This window comes from Tachypleus tridentatus, chromosome 13 (genome assembly GCF_004210375.1).
Source record: "Tachypleus tridentatus isolate NWPU-2018 chromosome 13, ASM421037v1, whole genome shotgun sequence".
NCBI lineage: Eukaryota > Metazoa > Arthropoda > Merostomata > Xiphosura > Limulidae > Tachypleus > Tachypleus tridentatus.
This window is the reverse complement of record NC_134837.1, coordinates 213,418,602-213,437,356: the sequence shown is the minus strand read 5'-3', so window position 1 is coordinate 213,437,356 and position 18,755 is coordinate 213,418,602. Positions and strand designations below refer to the sequence as shown.

The following is an 18,755-nucleotide window of genomic DNA, read 5'->3' as shown; positions in this document are numbered from 1 at the left end:
ACCACCCACCACCAACTCTTGGGCTACTTTTTTGCCAACGAATAGCGGGATTGATCGTACATAATAACACCGACACGGCTGAAAGGGCGAGCATGTTTGGTGTGAAAGTGATTCGCCCTCACGACCATCCGATTACGAGTCGAGCACCTTATTCACCTGGCTGTGCTGGGCCTTTATAATGTTCACTGTTGTTACGAATTATAATTTATTTCAGACGAGTCTTGTTAGGTACTACGATATCAAATAGCCGTCAATTTTAAGTTTCGTCTACAAATTAATTCAATGTTGATATGTAACAAATTTTATGATATCTACCAACAAGATTGATACACGCAATTTTCTTTCGTGACACAAATATATTTTAATATACAAACAACAATACAATTTATAATAACCTTTATTACAAATAATGGTTTATATACAATAGTTTTAGAAACTTACAAACAATACTGAGTCTTTTATCGACGGTTCACGGAGAGCGAATTAATTCTATGTCGATAAGCATGTGCACATCTCTTAAAAATAAAACTAGCTAACTCTATTTTTGGCTGGCCTCACGCGGTTTGTAAGCTCAGTTTTCATTGAGGAAAATATTTAAAGCATCATGGAAAACTAATGTCTGAAGCTAACTCTCTTACGTTGAACAGTTTATAAGGTTAGAAATCTATAAACGTTCCTAGTCAAATATATTTAGTTTCCCGATTAATAAGCGTTCAGCACAACCACACCTTCTGATGTATATCATAAAAGAAAGATATAACGTGAACATGAAACAAGATTTTTTGTTTCTGATATATCACTTCGTTTTTTGTTTTTTTTTATTTTTACAGTTAACTGTCTTGAATAAACAGTGTATTGTAACAACTGGTTTATAAATACATTTTGCTCTGGAGGCAAGTGAAGATTAAAGATTATAGTTTTAAATAAAATATAAATCTGTCTTGTAACGTTTCACCTTTCTTTGATATATTGTTTTGTTGCTCAATATCTGATACATTTTATTCATTAAATTTAAAGCATATTATAAATTGTTGATGTTATGATGTGTGACTTTAAAGCATTAAATCTTTAAATCTGTAAATTTTGGGGTATTCTGCTAAAATTATTTTCATTTTTTCCAAATAATTGTCACCATACCTGATAAACTCTGTTTGGCTCTGTTAGAGCCAAAAAACAAAACAAAAACAATTTATATTAAGAAAGTTAGTTAAGTCTATTATCCACATTTCAGATATAATGGTTAGATTTCATAGTTGTTTTTGAAATCTCAGTTAACGAAACATAATTTGTACAATATGGTAATGTCAGGTTGAAATTCAATTGCATAGTTTGGGATCTTTGAATTTTTAGTTATAATGCAAAAGTACTTCTGTGTCCAATGAGACATCTCATACAAGTAAAGCATGTAGCAAAATTTATACAATTCAGTGAGAGCAATGAACAGTATGAACAGATATTAAGTTTTTTCAAATAGACATAGACTCAGCAGATAGCCCAATATGGCTTTGCTATAAGAAAAGACACACACACACTCAAGTAGACCTGTGTTTCCATTCACCCCTCACAGTAAATTTATTGTTGTTAAAATACATCTTTAGAAACTGTAAACTCAGACTCTGAAGCTAATTATCAAACTTTATAATTTAATTCATTTCTGAGAAATGATATTACAGCATCAATAACCATTTTTCTAACAGCAGTATTTCTGGAAAGTAAAACTGCCAATTTAGCCACATCAGTAATATTCAGATTAGATATTACATTTTTAACAGCTTGTGCAAGCCTTTTCTTCTTATCATAAGACATTTCTTGTAATACTTCAACAACAGGTTTAAACTTGTCTGCAGCCATGTAAGATGCCGCACAACCACCAACCGCACCACCTAAGACCATATATTAATATTTGGGAATTAGTTAATCATATAAAATAAAAGTAAAATATAATACATTTTAGTTTACTAAAACAAGGGTTTTGAAACCAATATTTCCAGTGCTTCTTGTTTGTACTTCATGTAACTAAGCTTTAAGTTAACATTCGCACATAAACATACAGCGGAAAATCTATATCTTGGAAACCAATTGTGTAAAAAATTTCTTATTACTTGTAAAGTACATCGCTGACTTCATAAGTTTTCTTCCTTCTGTCAATAGGAATATAAGGAGTTTTGTTATTGACTACTAAAGAACAAGAACTTATGCTACTAATAATATCACAAAAAGGAATTATTACTACTTTCCGTCCCATGTACTTATGTAAAAATGTAAATGTGAAAATTTGTTTTAGTCACGTGTACGAACTACAATACCTGAAATAAAAAGTAAGAATAAAAGCTAAGCCCACATACCAACTGCAAGACCAACTGGACCCATGAGTAAACCTCCAAGCGCTGCGGATGTTCCTGTAAGAAGCCCACCTTTTACTGATTCATTCACTGTAACTTTAAGGTTTTCCTCTGATGCCAGGATCATCAAAATATTCATTAACTCGTCCGTATCGACAGGCATCTTTACTAAGTCTTTAATTCTGATATATATATATACAGATAGATATAGATATAAATGTAGCTTAATTCAGAAATTTAAACTTAAAAGTCTCTTGATTACCGGAAAGTGCTAAGTACTATTATATACCTATAGAGCGTTTTCGGTCCTGACTGCCCAGTTTCCCTTTCAAAGTTTCAGTTTCGAAACTTATCTCCAGTCTTAACCATTTATCTGAAAAAAACGTGTGCAGTGATATGAAAAAACGTCTTATCAACTGTTGACAAGAAAAACACATGCAATAAACAAAATGATTTACGTTGAATGATAGGTTGGGTTGTTCAAACAAAACCAGGCTGGTTTTTTTTGGTAAAAAAGTAGCTCAAGAATAGGCGGTGGATGGTGATGACTAGCAGCATTCCCTCTAGTCTTAAACTGCTAAATTAGACACAGCTAGTGCAGATAGCTCTTGTGCAGCTTTGCGCGAAATTCAAGACAAGTTTTGTTTTCCTTTGTTTGTTTTTTAAATTTCGCACAAAGCTACTCGAGGGCTATCTGTACTAGCTGTCTCTAATTTAGCAGTGTAAGACTAGAGAGAAGGCAGCTAGTCATCATCACCCACCGCCAACTCTTGGGCTACTCTTTTACCAAAGAATAATGGGATTGACCGTCACATTGTAACGCCCCCACGGCTGAAAGAGCAAACATGTTTGGCGCGACGGGGATGCGAACCCGCGACTCTCAGATTACGAGTCGCACGCCTTAACACGTTTGGCCATTCCGGGCCAAATTCAAGACAAACAAACAAAATTTTTCCAAAACTTGTATTTACAAAAGACATTGTAAATACCAAAGTTATGTTCTGAGTATTTGGAAAAAGAACCATGTCTGTTTTGCTTAAGATGAGATGAAACATAATGGAATGATATAACACAAAGTTTCAAGTTCAAACTACACAAATTTACTTGCGAAGAATTTCGGTTTGGTTTGTTCAGAATTTCGCGTGAAGTAATACCAGTGCTGTCCTAGTTAGCCTTCTCTAAGTTAGCAATGATAGACCAGAGGGAAGGCAGCTAGTAATGTCACGTCACCCAACGCCAGCTCTTGGGTTTCTCTATCACTAACGAAGAGTGGGATGAACCAGGGTCAATAACATCCCCGCTACTGAAAGGGCTTTGTTGCAATACAATCAACTAATGAATAAATAGTGCTGTGTCCGTATTTTGTAGATTTAAAAAAGAGCGCAAGATCCTCTTAAATACAAAGTTTTACAAGAAGATTGTTAGTTGTCACAATTTCTTCTACATTTAAACATTTATATTAATTTCATCATTTAGACCCGTTACTTATTCTGTCTACGCTTAGTTAACAATGAGTTATGTTTAACCAGTTTTGGTTTGGTTTGCTTTGAATATCGTGCAAAGTTACACGAAAGCCGTCTGCACTAGCCGTTCCTAATTTAGCAATGTAAGACTAGAGAGAAAGCAGCTACTTATCACCACCAACCGCCATCTCTTGAGCTAGTCTTTTACCAACGAATAGTGGGATTGATCGTCCCTTTATAACGCCCCCACGGCTGAAAGTGCGAGCTTGTTAAATGTGAAAGTGATTCGAACTCGCGATCATCCGATTACGAGTTGAGCGCCTTATCCATCTGGCTGTGCTGGGCTTTTATAATATCTTGTTAGGAATTGTAATTTATTTCAGACGAGTCTTGTTAGGCATTACGATATCAAATAGCCGGCAATTTTAGTTTTTATCTAGAAGTTAATTCAATGTTGATATGTTACAAATTTTATGATATCTACCAATAAGATTGATACACGCAATTTTCTTTCGTAACACAAATATATTTTAATATACAAACAACAATACAATTTGTAATAACCTTTATCACAAGTAATGGTTTATATATAAGAGTTTTAGAAACTTACATACAATACTGAGTCTTTTAACGGTGGTTCACGGAGAGCGAATTAATTCAATGTAAATACGCATGTGCACTTCTCTTAAAAGTAAAACTAGCTTTCTCTATTGTTTCTTTCTTTTTTCGCAATTTTCTTTCGTAACACAAATATATTTTAATATACAAACAACAATACAATTTGTAATAACCTTTATCACAAGTAATGGTTTATATATAAGAGTTTTAGAAACTTACATACAATACTGAGTCTTTTAACGGTGGTTCACGGAGAGCGAATTAATTCAATGTAAATACGCATGTGCACTTCTCTTAAAAGTAAAACTAGCTTTCTCTATTGTTGGCTAGCCTCACGCGGTTTGTAAGCTCAGTTTTCATTGACGAATATATTTAATGTCCTCGTAGAAATACTAACGTCTGAAGTTAATTCTCTCACGTTGAATAGTTTATGCTGTTAGGAATCTATAAACGTTCCTGGTCAAATATCTGTAGTTCTTTATTTAATAAGCGTTTTCCACAATTTGTGTTTCCGAGGTTTATAATATACTAGCTGAAGGAAACCAACAATATTAAACTGTCTACAGGTTCGTCGGTTTATAAACTTTTAGGGCGATGTTCTCGAAAATTGATTTGGTAGCAATATTCCAAGAAACTCTAGTGCAGAGATGGCAAACGTCCTTATAAGTTGGTTGAAAATTGATGATAACCTTCCAAAAAATTCTCTTGCGTGCCTATGGTGATTTTTAACATCAGATTATCATTTATTATTATCCTGAATTATTTAATATGAAAGAGCTTTAGAAGTTACACGTTATTAATAACTACAGTAATTCACATGAAATAAAATTAATGACTTTGTAACAATAATAATGGACTATTTTTAAGGGTAAGGATTTCTTTTGGTTTATTTTGAATTTTGAGCAAAGCTGGTTGGTTTGGTTGGTTTTTGGAATTTCGCACAAAGCTACTCGAGGGCTATCTGTGCTGGCCGTCCCTAATTTAGCAGTGTAAGACTAGAGGAAAGGCAGCTAGTCATCACCACCCACCGCCAACTCTTGGGCTACTCTTTTACCAACGAAAAGTGGGATTGACCGTCACATTATAACGCCCCCAAGGCTGGGAGGGCGAGCATTGAGCAAAGCTATACGAGGGCTTTTGCGCTAGCCGGCCATAATTTAACAGTGTCAGACTAAAGGGAAGGCAGCTTGTCATCACCACCCACTGCAAACTCTTGGGCTACACTTTTACCAACGAATAGTGGGATTGAACGTCACAATATAACGTTCCCCACGGCTAAAAGGGCAAGCATGATTGGCGCGACGGGGATGCGAAAACTCGCGATCCTCGGATTACGAATCGCACGCCTTAACCCACCTGGCCATGCCGGGCAAAACTTTCATTCCCATGCCGGGAAATGAACCCGACCTGAATAAATGCATATTTATTGTTATTATCACTAAACATCCAGTATTCACTGACAAACAACATAAAAAAGATGTAAGCAGAGCGAAGCCAATGCCAACACTTCACTTCCATTTCGACACAAATATTAATGTGTATACTGGGTTTTCAAGAATGCAAAACGTGTCATCCGATCCTACATGTTTCAGTAACAGCAAAGCTGGCACTAAGAGGGCGTGAGACATCTCCTGTAAGCACTTCTCTCTGCTACCACTTTGGAAAAAATCATTTCCTGCTGCATTTGGCAATAATAATAATTATTATTATATGTATATTTATTTATTATCGGTTAGCTCTAAGGTTTAAAGAATCAAGAAGTAGTGGTGTATGCGGTGTCCCAGCAAAAGTTTTGTCGCGTATCATAAATTCGCCATCAGTGCTCTTGTGCTTTCGTAAAATGTATATTGTTGATTCTTATACTCAAGAATCTTCTGCAAATTTAGAGAATAGGCGAGACTTTCGTAATTTATCATTTAACAAGAAAAGTTACATGTATTTCTAAATATATAATTAACTAAAATATGAATATTAAAATAAATATACATTGGTAAACCCATTTCACAGTTGACAAAGCATACGTAGCCAATTGTGTACCTTTGCGCTAAAAATTCAATTAAAATTTTATCCTGTGTCTTTTAAAACTGTTTTATAATTAACTCTTTTAGTAAATTTTGCAAAACATATACATTATAGTGTATTTAATATTTAGAACTTGACATAGAAAATATTAGATCCGCATTCAGTATTAATTTCGTGATTGTTTACCAATCACGATGTGCTTTGTTTGTTTGTTTTGGAATTTCGCACAAAGCTACTCGAGGGCTATCTGTGCTAGCCGTTTCTAATTTAGCAGTGTGAGACTAGAGGGAAGGCAGCTAGTCATCACCACCCACCTCCAACTCTTGGGCTATTCTTTTACCAACGAATAGTGGGATTGACCGTCACATTATAACGCCCCCACGGCTGGGAGGGCGAGCGTGTTTAGCGCGACGCGGGCGCGAACCCGCGCCCCTCGGATTACGAGTCGCACGCCTTACGCGCTAGGCCATTACCAGGTGTGCAACCGTTGAAATTCATTTCTACATACATTTAAACATTATAAAAAATATATGTTACGCATTAATATATTTGGCTTTTCTAACTCGTTTTTATTGAAATATAAAATATGAAATAATACGTACTTTCTGTTTGTGAAATTTAGAAGGAAAAATTATTGTTTCTGTTTGTTATATTTGGTTTAACGAATTTTGTGAAATAATAATAAAAAATAACTTAATGGTCCATTTAACGAAAAGGTTTAGTTGGTGTAACTCTCACGTAGCATAATCTCTTGTAAAGTGTATCATACCGTAGCTAGTTTAGCTTAGGTATTAAAATATTCACTGACGTGAACAATTAATTTATAATTTGTTCTTTTGAGATTAGGTTTCAGTGAAAAGTTTATTTATCTTATATGGTAAACGTTCCTTTCGTGTTAATTTTTTTGGACATTAAATTTGAAGGATATTAACTCTTGCATCTCGAAACCCCATGTACTCTACGATAGGGTTTACTGTTAATGCGAGTTACTGTGCTCTGTGAAATACTGTGGTGACTAGTTGTCAGTTATCTACCTAAGCAAACCTTTAATTCAAATAGTATTATTATGATTAGTACAGATTATCAAAAGAAATAATTCAGTACATGTAATGAATACATTCAAAAACTTAATAACCCTAATACTAATACTGTTTGGTTAATAAATGACAAAATTGTTACTTGTAGTTATATATAAATCAATTAAATGAACGTCACAAACCATGGAAGCAATGCTATGTTTACAGTATAATTATAAACATATACTACTAGTAAGAGCAATAGTAATATATCTAAAGAAGTAATTGTATATACGAGTGAAATCTCCATTATTAAAGAAGTAATTATATACTCTTCAAAAAAAGAAATGCAAAAGGGATATTTTTGTTATTTTAAAGAGAAATATATGTAATAACGTTACAAGTTCAGAGTATGTGATGTTACACGTGTTAAGGCACTGATTGTCAGACCAAAATGACAATAAAAGTTGTGCACTTTGAAAATGGAGGAAAACAGATTTTTTGCCAAAACGCATTCGTGTCCAATAAATTTGTTTGAGAGATCTGAATGTTCTGCAAGTGCAACGTGCAAAATCCCTATAAAAGTGACGGGTTCTTGGTTTCCATAGCTCAGTGTTAAGCCACTGTCACTCAATACAGTTACGCCAAGACTGACTGAAGCACAATGCAACAATGCGATTGGTCGCTTGGAAGAAGGCGAATCTTGATGAGATGTTGCCAGAGCTGTGAATGTCCACCCAAGCACCATCACAAAGCTATGGAATTGTCACCAACAACATGGATCAACTTGTGACTGTCCGCTATCTGGCAGACCTCGTGTGACCACGCCTGCACAAGATCGCCACATCCGGTTACGTCACCTTCAGGATAGGACCACCACTGCGACGTCTACTGCCTCAACCATACCAGGACTGCGTAGGATTTCCAATCAGACCGTACGCAACTGTCGACGAGATTCTTAGGCCCCATGTGCAACCACATCAAGTGGTGAACGTCAACGACGTTTTCAACATGACAACGCCCGTCCTCACACAGCCCCACTCACCACTGTCTTCTTGAGACACCACAACATCAACGTTCTTCCCTGGCCCTCCAGATCACCAGATTTAAATCCCATCGAACATCTTTGGGATGAGTTGGACTGACGTCTGCGACGGCGACAATCTCAACCTCAGACTGTACCTCAGCTTGCAGCAGCTTTGCAGGCTGAGTGGACAGCCATTCCACAGAATGTGATTCGTCATCTCATCGCTTCCATGGGCAGGAGATGCCAAGCAGTTATTGATGCTCACGGGGGGCATACTCGTTACTGACGTTGAGTGACATTAAACTTCAACTAGTGAGCGTGGACTTCGCCTTTGCAGACTTTGGATGTTCAGCAGTGAATGTGCAAAGTTTCACACATGTCATACAGAACTACCCAGAATAAACTTGTTAACAATATGTCTCAAATTTTGTCTTTTGCATTTCTTTTTTTGAAGAGTATATTTGTATAAAAATTAACAGGCTTTATCAAAATACTTTGTATAGTTTTTGCTTCCTTATCAGTTATCTAACTATTATAATAAGAACAGTTATTGATTTTATGAACGAGTTTAAACTTTAGATAAGGGCAACTATTATTAGTGGGTTCTGTGCACTCAGAAGTATAAATAATAGAGGTATGTCTTGACCTTGACTATAGATAAGAGACAATGTACCTGATATTTTGTGATGGAATAGAAGTGTTATAAATTGGGACAAAAGCACAGTTTTTGTTGAAGATTTGATCCATTGGAAGTACCCGTCTGAAATTTGTGCTGTCCTGAACAAGCCAGAATGTTTTAATAACTTCTGCAAAGATGGTTCTGAGTGTGTTAATCTTACACATATAGATTAAGAAACTTAAACAATTTGTTAGCACAGTTAAGTTATGAAAGCAGCATTTTTTGCACATGAAATAGGAATCTCACTTAGAACTACATCAGTATAGATGTATATACAGATTTAAGAGAGGTTTCACAAGCTATTCTCTAAAGCTTTTCACAAAGCACAATTGATAGTAAGATAATCTCAGCATATATAAAGTGACAGTATATCATCATATTGGATAATATATTTATCTGCAAATGGTATGTAAAAGTATCAGCCATTCTTGTTATATCTTTTCAAATACAGTATAAAACATGTCACAAAAATGTACATTGGTTGTAGATTACAGTTTTAATGGTAAGTATCACAACTTGAAAAATGCTCAGGTGAACTCCACATTTACTGATTCTCACATTTCTTCAAGGCATATTATTGTTATAAAGACTGAATACCAGTGAAGTAAGTGTCCCATTCAACCAGCCACACATGTAAGTCACCATGCCAGTATTTCTCTAACATGCAATTGCATGTGGGAGTTCACACTATAACTTTATAATGATAGAAATCTTTTGGTAGTCATACACCATTTTATCCCATAAATGGACCACTAGAAACCATAACTGCTGCATAGTTGATAGACTGTGTAAAAGCAGAAACTACTTGTAACCATTTTAGTGGAATAGGGAATTTAAAATCTAGGTACCTGTCCTTGTGTTGTTACTGCAGAGCAAAAACAGCCATTTGTCATCAGTGTTGTGGATGGTCATTATCTGTATTTTTTTTCACTACTGGAATATTTTGAACAATTTCATGTGTGCATCACTCAAGTTTAAAGTCATTGACAATAAATACAGATTATTATGAGACCAAGTAATTAAAAATTTTATGTGGAGTTAATATTATTTTAATTTTTTTTATTTTTACAATTATTCATTCTGTGTATTTACTGTTAAAATTAAGATGTCTGTTTTTATTGGTTATTGGCCTTTTTTTTTTCAGGATTTGTCAGCTTTCTCGAATGATAATTTTGATGCTAAAGAGTGGATCAACACCACTTTTCATTCACCTGATGCCCAGAAAAATAAAGAGGTGTATTAACTTTTATACTAATTCAATTGTACTTCAAATAGCTTTTATTACTTGCAGATTATTGTGGTTATTCGAAGAAGAAAGATATGAAGTAAACATAGAATAAGAGTTTTCATTTTTTTTACAAATCACTTTGTTTTCTTATTTTTACACTTAACTGTCTTGAATAAACAGTGTATTGTAATAACTGGTTTATAAATACATTTTGCTTTGGAGGAAAGTGAAGATTAAGATTATTGTTTTTAATAAAATTTAAATCTGTCTTGTAACATCTCACCTTTCTCTGATATATGGTTTGTTGTTCAATACCTGATATATTTTGTTTATTTAATTAAAACATATGACTTGTTGATGTAATGATGTGTGACACTAAAGCATTAATTCTTTAAATCTGTAATTTTGGTGGCATTCTGCCAGAATTATTTTCATGATTTTCTTGTAGTGTCACCATACTTTATAAAATTCTAATTTTTTAATTTTGTGGAAAGTAACATCATTTGGGTTAGTTTTCAGTCAGAGAACATAAATGTTATCAGATGCTGTCACCATCCAATGTGTAAATCAAGATGCTAGGAGCATCCACTTGGATTTAAGGAGTTAACATCAAGCTTTTAGAAAGAATATCTTACTGTAGATCTCAAGTTACTAAAGATATTTTTTAAAATGCATTCCATTCTAATTCTTGAAATCGATTCCAATGTCAGGATTGACTTTTATTTCACTGCTTTTCCCATCATTCTGATGTTGGTAAATCTGAATTTTTTTATTGTGTTTGAGATATGTTTTCAATTTTCACATGAAACTGTTAAAAGTTTGCATTTTGATACAATTAATTAATTGACTTGTTTAATTTCTTCTAGCAATATGCCACTAACTTAGTGCTGAAACTACAGCTAATGATTCAGGTACATATTTCATTTTAAGTTACCAAAATTAGTTGTTACATAAATATATCAGTTGTCTGTGTCTTGTATGTGTAAGATATGTTGCACATTGTTAATGATCCTAGAATTAAAAAAAAATTATTTATGTTATCTTTTAATAAAAAAAAGAACAGTTCTTGTGAATAATAAGCATTGTTTTTTTTTTTACATAGTTACTTCCTAAATGTAATTATGCTATTCTTTGATAGAGTGCTTAGGCAGAGTGTTCATGGTGAAACTTTGTAGAATGGACAGCAAATGCCTGTTGTGGAGACACAAGTGTAGAGGATAACACTTCGAAAGTTTCCTGCCTTTTGTCTTCAGGTCAGTGTGTGTGTAGGTACTAATAGTACAAGACTCATGAAAACACAAAATTCAGCTATTGTAGAGCATGCCACGTCAACTGGACACAGAATAAACTAAGAGAAAACTAGAATTATCGGCATAGACAGATTCCGGATTAGAGGTGAGTAACCTATGGCTACCATTGGTTGAATCTACAGGAAATCTCTCCTCCAAACAGAAACAATGATAATCCAACCAATCCCAACACGCTCTCCACAGTGCACCAGGACACTGTAAAAGACCGTCAGCACCTACACAGACACTGACTTGAATACGAAAGGTGGAAGACTTTTGAAACATCGTCCTCTACACTTCTGTCTCCATAACAGGCAGTTGCCGTCCATTTTACGAAGTTTCATCATGTAATTATGATATTTTACCATTAATGAACTATTTGTGGTTTGTAATTTAAATTTTAATGTTACATTAGTTTTAAAATTGTAATTTCAAAAGGAAATATTAACTTGTTAGTCTTCCCTTGTCTGTATTACGTGACAACTTATTTACTCCAAATTGTTCACTTCTTATTGTTTCTGCACCATATACAATCTGCTAACTATCTTTATAATTTTGAACTTATGCATGTTCCTAAATTAAACCATCAGTTTGTACCCAGAAAGCTTTTTGCTTTATGGAGATACATATGTATAAAAAACTCAAAATCTCTCTGTGTATGTAAGCTTGTTTGCTTGTTTTTCTGTCACATTCACTGCATAGGTCACCCTAACCTCATGTGAAGGTGAGAGAAATTACAATTTTTGTTTTGTTTATATGCCACCCATCTATCGTGTGATACCTGAACTGGTAATTTTATCATTAATATTCATTACATTTCTGTGCAGATGTGACTTTTTGCTAAGTTTGAGTTAACATTTATTTTATAATATAGCGTTATAGGGTTCTTTACGCAGAATTAGAATGATAATGTATTAAAAAACAAACAGTAGACTGAACCCATAAAATAGAATAATGCCATCAGCCATAAAATAGCCTATGTCAAAGGAATGAGGCTTAAATTATAATATGTGTACAATGAGATTAAAGTCAGTGTAACTGGTAGAGCACCCATATGAGGCAGAAGATGGGGTGAACCTGGATATTGTATTTTTTTATTACCATTAGAATAGACAGGCAGGTTTAGTTATTTATTATTAATTATATATTTATTAATACATCATATTTAACTTCACACACAAAAATATGTCTGCAGAATTAGTATGTTATGTGTGATAAAGGGGTATCATCTGTAATTAAAGATAGAGAGGGGTGAGACAGAATTATCCAATATTTCCAGATCTGTGTGCAGCAACTTTTCAATAAATATTTAGATAAACTCAGTTACAGAATGAAGGTATAATATTAGATGGTGATACATTGACAGATCTAAGATTTGTAGATGATGTAGCTCTCTTTATGAACTTAACAAAAGAAAAATGGAAGCCATATTAGATAGTTTGAATGATAGTACTAATAAAGCAGGATTGAAAGTACATAAGACAAAAGCCAGATATATAAACTATTATGACACAGATACCATCAACATTGAGAGTGGAGAAATAGAGGAAGAACAAACATTTAGGACAAACCTTCAGAATGGAAAACACAAGGAAGAAATTATGGTAAATATGGAGGCCAGATGGTGAAGTTTTGGAATTATGAAGAAATTCCAGAGAATGAAGATATCCCCATCACTTTGAAGAAAGAGATCACCAATCAATGTGTACAATGAACCTTAATATATGTTGACCAAACATGGGTATTAACAAAAGAGATAAGGAAAAAGATAGAAACCACATAAATAGCTGTGGTAAAAAAAACAACTTTATGTAATATTACAAGACAAATGGAGAGTGAGAGAATAAGAAAAACATTAAATATAATAGATCAGTAAAGTTCATTCTGAGAATTAAATGGAAGTGAGCTGGGCATGTTGCAGTGTATTCCAATAATAGGTGGACATTAAGAACGTTGAAATAGCAACCTAGGGTAGAAAAAGGTCTCAGGGAAAGTAAGAGAGAAGGTAGAGGGATAGTGTAGTGGTGGAAGCAGAAATTATGTGGACACTGTGCCAAAAATGTGAAATACTGGTCGTGGACACTGTGCCAAAAATGTGAAATACTGGTCTGGTCTGAAGGATAACTACATCCAGTGATGGCAGTTTAGATAGTTAGTGTGAAAAAGCAAAACATAGGTTTAGCCTGTAAAATAAAATTATATTGTCTACCATAAAATAGACTGCATGAAAAGAGTAAGGTTTAATGTACAAAACTTACTGTGTAAAATGAAATTTAAGTCAAGTCAGCAAATGTTGTTTTTTGTTTTGTTTTTCTGTCTGGCTGTCGTGACACCTGGAAGTGGATTTTTTTTCTTTTGATACATTGTAAAGTACAATATTGAATTTTATTTGTAATATAATTCACACATCAGTGTCATAATGTGAATAAGGTATCACATTCATAAATTTAAATTTGAAATATTAATACTTGAGGAGGAATGATGGATGATGAAGTTAGGCTTATCCTGTTTGCCAGGATGGGTACTCATACATGTATAAGATAATTTAAATATTCTCCATAAAGGTGTATTTATTCTTGCATATAAAACATTCACAAGAAAGCTTTGATTTAAAACTGGTTGTTATTTATCTTTAAAAAAATCAGACCAGAGGTGGTTTTCCTTCCTAAATTCACTAAATATTTTTTAACTATCAAAATATGGAATTGGAAAACAGAGAAAGCAGGTTGTTTTTCTTTTAAAAACTTGGGCAATGCAGCTAGTAAACAGTAAAGTGAAAACCATATGCCAAGTTATTCATAGAGCAACCCTCTTTTGAATAGTGTCATACATTATCTCTAATATCTGCTATATTTATAGCAAAAAAAGCAAACAGTTTGCTAACACTTGTGGGATCTCAAGCTCTTGAACTGAGCAGATTTGAATGGTGTATTACTTTCAATAGTTATGGTTGATCAGATATGGGAACTATTTAAGCCATTTCCTGCTTAGTTAGAAACCCAGATATAGCATATTAGCTTTAAGATGTTCTAGTGTATGTACATTATACAATAATTTCATATTCTAAATTGCATATTATAATTTTAACAAATAATGTTTGAGACAATAGCATTGCTTAGAATTAGGGTTAAGCTTTGATGTTAACTTCTATTATATGAGGGGAAAAGCTTGAAAGAAAAACTATAAAAATTGTAAGTATTAAATTATTATTTTTATTTATATATGTATAAGTATATTCTTTATTGTTATACAAGTAAAAATAAGAAAACCTCAATAAAACCATATAAAAACAATTCTTGTTATGAATGGTAAAATCTGCCCAGCACGTGCAGTGTTGTGTAATTTGAAAAGTTCATGCTGGTAACTGGATTTAATGCACACCCAGAATGTTCAATGATATAAATAGCTATCACTCTACTCTGAAAAGGTCTAACTTCAACTAAGAAGAAGTGAAACTAAATGAAAATCTGTTAAATTTTGTTTTAAAAGTAAATAGTGTGTAAGCATTCTAAAAAAAATTGTATTTTTATGAAGTTTTTATCAGTTCAATCAAATAGACTAAATTTATACAGTTTCAAGTGTAGAGAAAATAACCTCAAAACTATATAGTTTTACTAAAACAATTTGACATTCTGTAGGAGATTGTAGAGTTTATACAAATAAAATCTGAGTAAACTTGTGAGACTGACTGTGTACATTTTCAGGCAAGTTACGAGTAAAAGTACTTAATGAACCCTTATGCAGGGGGTCGTAGTTCAAAGGACATGTCATCTTATTTGTTGGTTTGCATTCAAAATTTTATTTAACTACTATTTTATGAATTTATATTAATAATTTTGGAATCAAATTGTATATTATAATTCAAACTTATGTGAGTTGATTTCGTAATTTAAAAGAACACATTTAAATATAGATTTTAGTGAGTTACATCATATGTTGAATGCAGTGTTGTTTGATATTAGATGTTTGTGATGTTAAAATACTGAGTCTATAACTTCTTACAAATTAGTAACTCAAATTTCTAATACTTACAGTCTAGAATATAAAATAAGAACCTCATATTTTTTATTTTGCCAAGATGTTACTTATGTACTAATCAAACACAGTGGCCCAGTTCAACTATTTCCATTTTTTGAAATGGTCCCTTATATACCCATACTATTCTGATCAAGTATAAAGAATTAAACTTTAATGTGAAAGACATGTGAATAACCAATCAACAGCTTAGGATATCCTCAGAATGTTTTCTCAGCTATTTTAATTTGTGAAAAGCCTACATGTTCTTTGGATCCACATTTTCAGGAGTTTGTGTCTTTAGTCTGCTTGAAGTTTCTTTTTTTTTTAAATCTAAATAAACCTTAGTTACTAAGCTTTAAAAATTATAGTGTAATTTGATGGTATAAGTGTAGATGTGTATGATTTTGTGGTTATTCAACTGTATACATAAATCCTAAAAAAAAATTGTTTGCTCACTTCCACATGTAAACTTTTAAAAGGCTTAGCAATCTGTGTCCAACAGTAGTTGAGTTCAAAGGTCATAGGTAGAAGAGATAAATGTTTGCTGTACTTTATTTTTCTATATTGTAAAAAATGTTTCATAACTCATTTCTAAATAGCAATAATCTATATACATATATAATGTATAATAATTGAAAGGTGACTGAATATTGCAAAATACTAGTTCATCAAAATACAGTCAAGACAGGAAAGACTAAAGGCTAGTTATATGCTATTGGTTACAGTGACATGAGTGCATGTGCACCTCATCAGTGCAAGTTGTGTAATGCTAGCTATGCATGACTTTTATTTATAATAAAAATTATAAATGCATAACATTATGAGACTTAAGCTACTTAGACTAAACATTTGTATTTTCAACTTATAATACATCGTCATTCTTGTGCAAGAAAAGCATAATTTATATTTCCCTTTTTTTTTAATGATGGTTACAATATTGGTCAAGTGACAGACACCACATTGTTAGAGTTTAGAAAATACCATAAAATATAAATTCTTACTGAAAACAAATGAAGTGTATTTAGGAGGTTTTAGATATTATGCAAATAATATTTGAGAATTTGGGACAAATAGTTTCGTTAATTGTAACATGAAATCACTTTGCACTGAGACTAGCAATGAAACAGATTCTATTTTCACAAACAAATCTTTAATAAAAATATTACATTAAAAAATCTTATTTTTTGTGTATAAAATACTTGAAATATTTGTTGAATGTCTACCAAATTTTGTGAAGATTCTCATAGTGTATCAAACGTTATGGTGCAAATACTTAGTGTGTAAATGTGTAAACGAACTTGTATGTTATATCGAGTCCATTGTGAAAGGGTTAAAAGATATGATTTTTGCTTACAAGTTAGTTGTAGTGGTTAAAAAAAGCTTACCAAATTTTGTGAAGATACTGTTGCTATAGTAAGTGTTATTGTATTTATAGTTACATGGTTATGAGGTCAATCAAAATGACCAACCTTAGACCATACCTGATGTTAGAAGATTAATTGTAATGGCATTCATAAAGAACAGGTAACCATAATTCTTTGTCAGATTTTATGGTGTTTTTCACTGTGTAGAGTTGGAAGTTGTACCTATTGCAATTGACAAAGTAAGTTATCAGAATGGATATCTCTGTCAATCAACATCAGTCATGTTGAAATTGACAGTCTATATAATAGAGAACACTCTGGTCAAGAATAAGAAACTGAAATTGAATATGAAAGAGTACTTTTAATGTTTTTCAAAACAATCTTAAACTTTTGGAAATTGCACAGTATAAAAGAATTATAAAAAAATGGATCAAATTAAGGGAATGTGTTTGAATTGATAATTAGGTATTATTCAGTAAGTTAATTTGTACCAAGTTTTGTGTAATTTGGTTAAGTATTTTCTTTGTGGTAATAAACAAAAATTGAGATGTGATTGACTCTTCAGTCAAGAAAAGTTTAATACAACTCAAGGACAGTATTTTGAGTACCTTCACTGATGTGTGGCTTCAGAACACTCGCTGACAGTTTTAAGGGAAATGTTTTGATATTATTCACTTTAATGAGAGAAGGTTGTAGTTGACAGATCAAAAAATGTTTGTCGATGTTAGCAAAAATGAAATTAAACTAAATAATACTCTGAAATACATTAAGGGATGATAAAAATATTTAGATTTTTGTTATTTTTGTGTTATGCCATTATAAATTTAATTATATCATTTCTTGTTTTTCCAAATAATACCACTGTGATTATGTTAGAATATGTAAGAATTTTCTTTTCTTTATGTGTAAATTCTTTATGATTTCAGAAAGTTAATAGTGCTTTAGAAGACACAGCTCAACAAGTTCTTCAAAGTCTCCCTAGGTAAGTTATCAATGCACTGGATATTAGAAAACTAGAAAACTTTTTTTTTAACAGAATCTTGCAATGTGGACATTTATATACGAGAGAAAATTTGTGTATTTTAGGGTTCTAAGAGAAGTGGAAACAATGAGACAAGAAGCACAACTACTTCAAGAACAGATGAAAACTGTAAAGGAGGATTTTATTAAAGTAAGACCAACAAAAATATGAATGATTTAAAAAAATGTCCTCTACTTTATTATTTTTCCTTGTTTAAACTTAGAGAAGAAAATATGTGTAACATATTAACTGTATTATGACAGTTTAGAATGAGGAGGTTGCAGTCCCAAAGATTTTTCTGAATCCTGGGATTTTATTGATTTAATTCCTGCAATAACATTTCCATTTTATCGTAACAAAATATGATGATAAGATGGGAGGTTGATACAACCTCAAATGTATACCTGAATGGTTTTATTATTAAAATTCTTCTCTAATATTATAAACTTTTGAATCAGATCCTTTTTTTTATGTAAGTCACCATCATTCATAGTTTCAATTGATTTTAGTACAGGCAACTTCCTGTTAGCTTTAAATGAAGATTAACCAAGAAAACATATTGGTAAAAATTTACTTTCCATCTGTTTGAGTATCACCAGTGTTAGAAGAACAATACATGGGATATCAGTGACACCTTTCTGAACCTCAAAGGGTTAATACAATTTTTCA

At 32.6% G+C, this 18,755-nt stretch overlaps 2 protein-coding genes across 6 annotated transcripts in view; one reads left to right on the top strand and one right to left on the bottom strand.

The window, feature by feature from the left end:
* Positions 1–1,091: 1,091 nt before the first annotated feature.
* LOC143237820 (protein C19orf12 homolog) lies at positions 1,092–2,670 on the bottom strand. Its single transcript, XM_076477452.1, has 3 exons — positions 2,632–2,670; positions 2,346–2,524; positions 1,092–1,883 (listed from the first exon to the last, which is right to left on the bottom strand). The coding sequence occupies exons 2-3, from the start codon at positions 2,503–2,505 to the stop codon at positions 1,630–1,632; spliced, it is 414 nt and encodes a 137-aa protein (XP_076333567.1). The 5' UTR covers positions 2,506–2,524; positions 2,632–2,670; the 3' UTR covers positions 1,092–1,629.
* Positions 2,671–6,607: 3,937 nt separating this feature from the next.
* Positions 6,608–18,755, top strand: part of Cog7 (conserved oligomeric Golgi complex subunit 7) — a 58,410-nt gene continuing 46,262 nt past the window's right edge. For 2 of the 5 annotated variants that reach the window (XM_076477439.1, XM_076477438.1), the window contains exons 1-5: positions 7,155–7,322; positions 10,312–10,401; positions 11,262–11,306; positions 17,992–18,047; positions 18,152–18,236. In XM_076477439.1, the coding sequence (XP_076333554.1) occupies positions 7,320–7,322; positions 10,312–10,401; positions 11,262–11,306; positions 17,992–18,047; positions 18,152–18,236 (279 nt within the window). In that variant the 5' untranslated portion in view covers positions 7,155–7,319. Of the gene's footprint in view, positions 6,922–7,154; positions 7,323–10,311; positions 10,402–11,261; positions 11,307–17,991; positions 18,048–18,151; positions 18,237–18,755 lie in introns of those variants that run through there. The other 3 variants (XM_076477441.1, XM_076477442.1, XM_076477440.1) reach the window with 3 other exon arrangements.

What these genes read in the sequence shown, in the direction of transcription:
- LOC143237820 (XM_076477452.1), bottom strand. Translation starts at nt 2,505, where the DNA reads ATGCCTGTCGATACGGACGAGTTAATGAATATTTTGATGATCCTGGCA. An exon ending in TCCAGTTGGTCTTGCAGTTG is followed by an intron (nt 1,884 to 2,345) that starts GTATGTGGGCTT and finishes ATATGGTCTTAG; the next exon opens with GTGGTGCGGTTGGTGGTTGT.